At 37.7% G+C, this 10510-nt stretch overlaps 1 protein-coding gene across 1 annotated transcript in view; it reads right to left on the bottom strand.

Annotated features, from left to right (window-relative positions):
• Positions 1-10510, bottom strand: part of add3a (adducin 3 (gamma) a) — a 110997-nt gene that overhangs the window by 54534 nt on the left and 45953 nt on the right. Inside the window, exons 3-5 of the mRNA XM_073843706.1 lie at positions 7605-7743; positions 3418-3569; positions 520-600 (exon numbers count right to left, since the gene is read on the bottom strand). Of these exons, the coding sequence (XP_073699807.1) occupies positions 520-600; positions 3418-3569; positions 7605-7743 (372 nt within the window). The remainder of the gene's footprint in view (positions 1-519; positions 601-3417; positions 3570-7604; positions 7744-10510) is intronic.

The following is a 10510-nucleotide window of genomic DNA, read 5'->3' as shown; positions in this document are numbered from 1 at the left end:
GGCTAGCACAAATCCAAAACCCACTCTGAGATTACAAAGAAATAACCGGCTGATTAAGCACACGTCAAACATTGGCAACGAGTGCTGAGCACACTCAAGGTCTGCCAACGCATTCCCTCTGTGCACAACACATATCAGACCTAAAAAATCTCTCTCACACACAAAGGCAAACGCATATTAATAAGCTCTGGGCAACATTATTGTCTCATTAATAATTCAAACAGGCTGCTAGAGAACAAAAAAAGTCAAAGCAGCACAAAATATAACCTGAAGCGATCAAAGCGGAAGCATTAAGTAATTATCTACCATTTGATCAACATGATATGTAACTGATGAATGAATTCCGATGGTAGGAACTACGCAGGCCTGAATCTAATCTATTTTAAGTCTTAAGGAATGCGAGTTCAACTAAAGCCACCGCTCAAAGTGACCCCGGCAGCCCTGTGGTGTGACGCTCCAGCCGTTCCCAGAACGCTATCAGGCTCTGCTGTGATAATGTAAGACAGACAGTGTGTTTACCAGATTGGACGCAGAGGCCTCAGCGAAGGACAGCCCTCTGGGGATGATGAGGATGTGATCCTGCTCCTTGCTGACGCGAACCTGCGAGTTTGAAAAGAAGCAGATGATTTTCCTCTTCTGATCAAGTTATCTCAAGGTTTCTTAATCCATTCCAACTGGCATCCAGATATACAAAAGGTGATTTTGCTTATTTCGCACACCTCATCAGACATTATGAAGACAAAAAGGCATCTTTCCCAATTAACAGCCATTCAAATCTAGATGTGTAGAATTTAACTAAACAGAAACATTTGTCAAGACAAACTTAAAGTCGGCTTGAGAAAGCTGGATTAGAAAGTTTGAAAAGTTTAAAACGCTTTGACGGTTTTCAGACTGAAATAGTTTGAAGTTTAAAGTAGCTTTGAAAGCTTAAAGTTTGCTAGACAGACAGAAAGTTACTAGCACGCTGCTATCATAATCAACAAGTTGCTAGCATGATTCTAACATGATTACCAAATTGCTAACATGTTTCTAATATGATTAGCAAATGATAAACATGCTGTTAGTATGATTAACAAAGTTACTAGCATGTTGCTAACATGATTAACATGTTGCTAACATGATTTTATCATGATCAGCATGGTAGCATAATTAGTATGTTTCTAACATGAGTATGAAGTTGCTAACATGTTTCTAGCATGAGTATGAAGTTGCTAACATGTTTCTAGCATGATTAGCAAGTTACTAGCCTGTTGCTAGTATGATTAACAAGTTGCTAAAATTTTGCTAACAAGATTACCAAGTTGCTAACATGTTTCTAGCATGATTAAGAAGTTGTTAGCACATTGCTAGCATGTTTTCTAGCATGATTCCCATGATTTGCAAGTTTGCTAGCATGATTCTAACATGGTTACCAAGTTGCTAACATGTTTCTAGCATGAGTATGAAGTTGCTAACATGTTTCTAGCATGAGTATGAAGTTGCTAACATGTTTCTAGCATGAGTATGAAGTTGCTAACATGTTTCTAGCATGATTAGCAAGTTACTAGCCTGTTGCTAGCATGAGTATGAAGTTGCTAACATGTCTCTAGCATGAGTATGAAGTTGCTAACATGTTTCTAGCATGATTAGCAAGTTACTAGCCTGTTGCTAGCATGAGTATGAAGTTGCTAACATGTCTCTAGCATGAGTATGAAGTTGCTAACATGTTTCTAGCATGAGTATGAAGTTGCTAACATGTTTCTAGCATGAGTATGAAGTTGCTAACATGTTTCTAGCATGAGTATGAAGTTGCTAACATGTTTCTAGCATGATTAGCAACTTGCTAGCATGATTCTAACATGATAACCAAGTTACTAGCATGTTGCTAACATGATTAACAAGTTGCTAACATGTTTCTAGCATGATTAACAACTTGCTAGAATGATTCTAACATGATAACCAAGTTACTAGCATGTTGCTAACATGATTAACAAGTTGCTAGCATATTTCCAACAAGATTAACAAGTTGTTAGCAGGTTGCTAGCATGTTTCTAACATTATTAACATAATTAACAATTTGCTAACATGTTTCTAACATGATTAGCAACTTTCTAGAATGATTTAACATGATAACCAAGTTACTAGCATGTTGCTAGCTTGATTAGCAAGTTGCTAACATATTTCTAACATGATTAAGAAGTTGTTAGCACATTGCCAGCATGTTTTCTAGCATGATTCCCATGATTTGCAAGTTGCTAGCATGATTCTAACATGGTTACCATGTTGATAACATGTCACTAGCATGACTTGGACATTACTAACATGTTTTAACATAATTAACAAGTTGCTAGCATGTTGCTAACATGATTAACAAGTTGCTAACATGTTTCTAGCATGATTAGCAACTTGCTAGAATGATTCTAACATAACCAAGTTACTAGCATGTTGCTAACATGATTAACAAGTTGCTAACATATTTCCAACATGATTAACAAGTTGTAAGCAGGTTGCTAGCATGTTTCTAGCATGATTAACATAATTAGCAATTTGCTAACATGTTTCTAACATGATTAGCAACTTACTAGAATGATTTAACATGATAACCAAGTTACTAGCATGTTGCTAGCTTGATTAGCAAGTTGCTAATATATGTCTAACATGATTAACAAGTTGTTAGCACGTTGCTTGCATGTTTCTAGCATGATTCCCATGATTTGCAAGTTGCTAGCATGATTCTAACATGATTACCAAGTTACTAGCATGTTGCTAATATGATTAGCAAGTTGCTAGCATATTTCCAACATGATTAACAAGTTGTTAGCAGGTTGCTAGCATGTTTCTAGCATGATTAACATAATTAACAAGTTGCTAACATGTTTCTAGCATGATTAGCAAGTTATTAGCATGATTGGCATATTGTTAGCATGATTTAGATAGATCTGGAAGTTTAAATTTGAGTTTTGACAGTTGGAGTTTGAACAGTATTGGCTCATTTGAACATTCCGTCAATGTAAGTCTATGGGATTTTCCCCAGATTTAATCGTCATTTTTAGGAAAATCGTAAGTCCGATCAGTTAGAAAAGATATAGCACACCCGGTGAGATCAGTCTAAATATTTGGGATTAGTTTGGAGTTTTGTAGAGTTAAAGCTCTAGGAGTAACAGTCAGAAATTTTAGTCTCAGAAGAAGAACAGGAAGAATATTTCAGTAAATGGGCTTTCTCAATCTAACTTAATATCAATAATCTAATTTAATTTGATGATGAAAGGGATATGTATTATACTGGGAGCGCCTGATGAGTGGAACGATAATGTTTATCGCCTGCAGGAATGTATTGAGAAACCCTGGATTACACAATGCACATCATTCACTTTCAATTCCTTGTACTGAAATGTTGACACAAAACACAAGTATAATATTTAATCTTTAATGCCTTACTGTAACATAACAGCTTGCGAAGTGGGCCCAACTGAACAGGTCCACTATTCTGTAGAGACTGGCCAGTTTGCAGCGGATCTGTTTCTCTCCCTTCACCATAGTAGTGGACTCCACGTTGAACATGTCGTTTATAGGGGTCACCATGCCCAAACCTGAGAAAACAGAGCGGTAATGAACAATGAACAACTCAAGAGCAGGTTTAAACCATATTAGAAGATTCAAATAAAAGAGCACACAACTTCAAATGAACAATTCTGTATTGCCCTCATAGGAAAATGGACAACAACGGGTGTAAATCGATACCTTGATACTCATCAAACTCAGACTGCAAGTAAATAAAGCAAGTGCTGTGTCCTGATTAACTGATAACACCTCAAGAGTGTCCATGAAACACTGATACGCCTAAATCTAATAAAGATGTTTTAGTTAGACTGATGTAGTTTGTACAGCTAAAACACTGCTGTAATCAATTTACCGTAGCTTATTTAGAACCTTTAGGGATTCTGGTCAAAGAGCAATAAGGAAATCCAATTATTAGTGCGGAAAAAAAAAGCTCAATTCAGCTATACAAAAGGGCAAGCACTTTAGAATATCTAGAATTACTTGCACACTTATTAGAATGCCAGTTAAAGCACTTTGTATATTACAGAACTCCAGTTGCCAAAACATTCTAGAGCTTTCCTACACATTCCAGAATTCTTTCTTGAGTTTCACTTGGTTGAACGTTCCAAAATTCGCCATTACATTCCAGATGACCAAACATTTTAGAACTTAGCCTTAAACATTATAGAAACAGTTATTCTTGACCTCCATATGGCTAAACATTCCACATTTAAGACCTCAAGTTATTGCAAGTATCAGGAACTCCTTTCTGAACTTCAGACTAAACCTTACAAAATATTTCTAGATCTCTCATGGCTAAAAATTCAAGAAACATTCACTCTTGAACTCCATATGACTAAATGTTCCAGAAGTCTTTCCAGAATTCCACTTTACTGAACATTCTAAAAATCATTCTAGAGCTCCAGCTGACCAAACATTCTAAAACTTAACCTGAACTCCAGTTGACTAAATATTCCAGCTTTTTCAAGACCTCCACTGGCTAAACATTTAATAACTCAACCTTGAACTCCAGATGGCTAGATATTCCAGAACTTATTTCAGACCTCTCGTTATTACAAGTATCAGGAACTCATCCTTGAACTCCAGGATAAACTTTACAAAACTTTATAGATCCCACCAGCTAAACATTCAAGAAACGTTCATCCCTGAACTCTATATGACTAGATGTTCCAAAAGTGTTTCCAGAACTACACTTTACCAAAGACGATAGGATACCCAAGACTTGTCACTCGTATAGTTTTGAATGGGGAAAAATGCAACGTTCATTATGGCCGCGAAGCCCCGCCTTCTTAGTGAAAGAGCCAATCCTTGACTGGATAATGGTGCGTTCACACCGGACGCGACTTGAGCGGAAAAAACGCGCTATTCGCGCGTAGTTGAACGCTTGAACATTTGAGTTTACTCGCGCCATTCGCGCGTGACATTTTCTTCACAACAGACGCGAATTTTACCGCGCGAATGGCGCGAGTAAACTCAAATGTTCAAGCGTTCAACTACGCGCGAATAGCGCGTTTTTTCCGCGCAAGTCGCGTCCGGTGTGAACGCACCATAAGACGTGCGCTCAGTACTGTGCATGCGCACTGGCTCATTTAGCCGGAAAAATAAGCGTTTTTTTTAACACTATTGGAGCACAAGGAACCATATTTATGAGGCAGTCCTTGTTGGATTTAGTTGGGGATTTGAAATATGAAATTTAATCGTAAGCTTGGTGAACAGCTTTGGAGAATTTGATGTTTCCCCATTCAAAGAGATAGGAGCTGCACTTGCCTGCCCGAGAAGCATTTCAAAGATGGCCGCCGAGTGACATGACTTGTCTTAAAGGGACTTTGACTGTACTAAGCATTCCAGGAAGCGTTCTATATCTCCAGCTGACCAAACATTCTAAAATTTAACCTTTAATTCCAGTTGACCAAATATTTCAGCATTTTTTCAAGATTTTCATTGCCTAAACATTCCATAACACAAAACTTGAACTCCAGATGGCTAAATGTTCCAGAACTAATTTCAGACCTATAAGGAACTTATTATTGAGCTCCAGACTAAACACTACAAAACTTTTTCTAGACCTCCATCGGCTAAACATTTAAAAGACCAAACATTCTAGAACCCAACCTTGAACTCTAGTTGAATAAATATTCCAGCAATTTTTTAGACCTCCACTAGCTAAATGTTCCATAAGCTGACCTTAAAGTCCAAAAGGCTAAATGTTCTAGAACTCATTTCACACCTCCAGTTATTAGAAGTATCAGGAAATCATCCTTGAACTCCAGACTAAAACATTACAAAACTTTGTAGATATCTACCAGCTACATATTCAAGAAACGTTTAACCTTGAACTCTAGATGGCTAAATGTTTCAAAAGTGTTTCCAGAACTTCACTTTACTAAACAATCCCGAAATCATTCTAGAGCTCCAGATGACATTCTAGAACTCAATCTTAAACTCCAGTTGACTAAACACTCCAGCATTTTTTAGACCTCCGCTGTGGAAATATTCCATAATTCAACCTTCAACTCCAGATGGCTAAATGTTCCTCAACTCATTTCAGACCTCCAGTTTTTGCAAACACCAGGAACTCATTCTTGAACTCCAACCTAAACTTTTTCTAGATTTCCACCATCTAAACATTTGTCCTTTCCAAACTCATTTCAGACCTCCAGATTTACAAGTATCAGGAAATTATTCTTTAACTCCAGCCTAAACATTAGAAAACTTTTTCTACATCTCCACCAGCTAAACATTCATCCTTTAACTCCATATGACTATGTTCCAAAAGTGTTTCTACAACTCCATTTGACTAAACGTTCCAAAATCCATTCTAGAGCTTCAGCCAACCAGATATTCTAGAACTCAATTCCAAACTCCAGTTGACTAAATATTCCAGCTTTTTCCAGACCTACACTGGCTAAACGTACCATAACTCAACCTTGAATTCCAAATGGCTAAACATTAAATAACTTATATCAGACCTTTAGTTTTTAGTACCTCATCCTTGAGTTCCATATATCAACCTTTAAATATATCCATATATCAATCAGCTAAACATTCAAGAAACATTCATCCTTGCACTCCAGAAGGAAATTCACTGGCTAAACCTTCCACAACTCAACCTTGAACTCCAGATGGCTAAATGTTCCATAACTCATTTAAGACTTCTAGTTTTTATTTTACAAGTATCAGGAACTCATCCTTTAACTGTAGACTAAGCATTATAAAACTTTTTACAGTTCTCCACCAACTAAACATTCCAGAAACATTCATCCTTGAACTCAAGAAGGTTAAACGTTCTAAAAGTGTCTCCAAAACTTTAAACATTCCAGAACTCATTCTACAGCTTCAGTTCAGAACTCAACCTTGGACTCTAGATGCCCAAAAGTTCTACAACTCTTTTCACAACTCCACTTGACTGAACTTTCTGGAAATTGTTTCAGAACTTGTTACAAAACTCCAGCTGGATACATCTGGAGCTCAGTGTACAGGATTAGATTGAGAACTGCTGTTTTCAAAATCTCCACTGAACAGACCACATATGAGCAAATGTGGGTAGCCATTATTCAAAAACCATAATCGTATGACATATTTTAAATGGCCCATTTTTGCAACTTAGTTTACATACACAGTCTGAGGAAAGTTGGGAGGGCATTGTCTTAAAGTCTGATTTCTAAATCTCACTCCTTTCCTATGTCCTAGATAATGCTCTAGATCTGTGCACAGTCTACAGACACCTATGAGATTCAGGCTATGGCTCTAAATGTACAGTAAGCACTGAAAGGGGTTCACTGAAGTTCTACTGATTAGTTCCGCATACCAGAGCGCAGAGAAAAAACAGACACATGTGCGGAGGGGCTGGATGGGGTGATAAGGGAGGAAGAAGAAAGATAAAAGCATGCAAAGGCTTTCCTGAGTCGGCTGGTCATATTTCCTGCCTCAATGTCTGTTTATGGGAATATCTATTATTTAGTGACCTGTATAACTCTGAACAGGTGGAGGAGTGAGGCAGTCTGGGACGTCAGAGGACTGGAGGAATGTTGCAATTTGTTGAGCCGAACTATGGTGATACTCACTAAGGGGGGAGGTGGAGATACCAGCTACGGAGCTGGCCATGAAGAAGTCTGCGATCTGCCGCAGAGCGAGCAGTCCAGCAGGGTTATTCCCCTTGTTCATCTGTTCCTGGATCAGTCCCTCTAGCTCATCCCTAAACGCCTGAAAGAGAAAGAAAACGTGAGATTAGAGATGACTCACACTCAGTAATGAGAGATGGACACAGAGCTGTAATCCTCTCACGCTCCTGGATGTTTAAACCTTCTGTACTCAAGTTTTTTCCACTTGTATCTTGATAGTTAAGTCTATTAACCCAGAGGCCTACTCCAGTTACTCTGAAGAGTTGGAGAAGACTCTCTACAGTCAAAAAAACAAGGCAGTGAAGGATGAAAAGTACCATTTTAAATTCTTTGGATCTGTCCAAAATCCATTTTCAGTCCACTGGAACTTTGAAGGATGTTTATTTTCAGTGTTTAGGGAAGGAAATCATCCGTAACTGGTTTTATAACCAGTATGAAGCTCTTCAGTATGATGCACTGTCATTCTGCACACCTGCTCGGAGTCTGAGGCACTGATCAAAGAGCTCAGACGACAGAATGAATCATAGGATAAACAGACACTGACGCTCACATACCGCAGAGTAATGACAGAGGAGAGTCAAACTGACACAATGCCTCATTTACGAAGACTGTTCATTCTTACTGTACAACTGCACATAGACTTGTCTTATTAACAGTTGTGAGCAGGGCTCTACAGTGCGCATTTACGACCGAAAACTACTGCATGCGACTGACCTGATCAGCATAGGTTTCCGTTGAGTAATGTATCACAGACATATCTCACAAATCCTTTCATAAAGTGTAGAGAGAGTGTAAATAAAAGATTGATTGTGCAGTGCAGAGAGCTTCGTTGATTATAATGAGTGACAGCTTTTAATGATTTTAAGGGAGTTTGTAAATGAGATATTGATTTAATACAACAGTTCAATAAAAAAGAAGTGACTTACATTGTCTGACTATAACACTATTGCCTGATTTTGATCTATTTCGTCATCAAAAATGGTCTGAAACAAGTCACAACTGAGCCGCTGCCCATTTCTATTCAAACACAGCGGTGTTTCGTTTATGAATGAATGTGCATTTTTAAACAAATCTAGTAAAATGATTCAATTTTCCATTCATAAAGACAGCCACTTGCTTTATTCCTGAATGAATCAGCCGTTCGAACGAATCAAATGAATGATATGATTCAGTAATTAAATCAGTGACTAGCCGCCACCTACTGGCAGACATAGTTTCATTTTTAAAAGTATCTTTTCAGTCATTTAAATCAGTTAATATTTCTGTATTCAACAGTTTATATTTAAAACATTAATCTCAACATGAATTTATGAATTTGATTGCACTCATGCCACCTCTGAGCCTCATTATACATATGAAAATACACCACCAAGCCACTTTTGTGTTCTTCTGTGTCACCTCTGTAGTACAAATGAATTTTGTTAATACTGATTTCATTTGACTGGTAACTTATTCTTATTCTACTTGTTCTTATGCTGTTGTTTTCATTAAAAAATGTAAAAATCTTTAAAGATGACGTACTTTTAATAAAGTAAAATTCCTTTGAAAATCCCTTTAAGGAGTCAAATATTATATCATAATTGGAAGGCTCAGATTTTTGGTTAATTGATTAGAAGGTGCTCCTAAAATTTTGACTGTGCGTACGTACAACTTCACTTGGCACTGTATTTGAAATTGGTGAGATACAAACATGCAAAAACCATGCAAATATGCATAGATCAGAACGAGGAAGGCAAACTCATCTCAGCAGGCATGTTCTGTTCACTGATAGCCTGGTGTATTTTGCACACTAAGCAGTAGTAAAAATCTGCAGCTTTAATCGGACTGATTGGTTTTATGCAAACTGCAGGCACTGGGATAAACTAAAGTCGTGTTTATATGATACTGGATTGCAATAAGCATCAATTAATCGCTAGATTTGCCAGGTTGAGGCACTTGGTAAAAGTTAACTCATTATTTACAAATACAAACATTGTGCTTTGAGCGTAAAATAAAGTCTGAATCCTGCCAAGAGTTTTTTCCCAAGCTGGTCTATTATTGTGGCAACAAGCATTTGAGATAATTCTTTCTATAAACAGCAACAAATAAACAAAACTGTCGTTTCACAAGTTTAACTTGGTCAGAGTTTCATGCAAGTTGATCCAAGTCTGGCTGTGTAAGACTACAGGAAAACAGCAATCCGAAATGTAAATTCCTCTTCAAATCTACAGACTGTCCTTCTATTCTGGGATGTGTTCTGGCTGATCTGTGTCCCATAAAGCCATTTAACTGGCATTCTAGTACGCACCACAGGTCTGGAGAGATTGAGCTAAAGAAAGTCTGATTTCCATAGCGACAGTTGCCAGGCAGCCCCAGGGAAGTAGACATGGTGTTTGTGTATCCATGTGCGGGCCATCCCTGCCAAACTCTCATTGAGTTTGTGTGTGTGTGTGTGTGTGTGTGTGTGTGTGTGCGTGTGTGTGTGTGTGTGTACGTCATTATAGTTAACTGGGGCTTGATTACCTAATCTAGGGTGAAACAAACTACACGGGAAGCACAATAAATTGGCCTTTAAGTTTGTTTGGATTTGAATGACAGCCTCATTCATCAGACATACACTGAGAAAACAAAGGGGAAGAAAGAAGCCATAAATTTGTGACGTTAGTGCACACATAATAGCCTAGAAAGTTATGGTAAGGGGTTAAGAATTGTAATAGTGTGTGCACACCAAAAGTGAAGTGAATATTCTAGTGTTGGGCAACGATTAATCACGATTAATCGCATCCAAAATAAGTTTTTGTGTGCAAAATACATGTGTGTACTGTGTACATTTATCATGTATATATAAATACACACACACGTATACATTT

Source organism: Garra rufa, chromosome 7, assembly GCF_049309525.1.
Source record: "Garra rufa chromosome 7, GarRuf1.0, whole genome shotgun sequence".
Lineage (NCBI taxonomy): Eukaryota > Metazoa > Chordata > Actinopteri > Cypriniformes > Cyprinidae > Garra > Garra rufa.
Note: the sequence above shows the minus strand (reverse complement) of the source record. Positions and strands in the feature narration are given on the sequence as shown.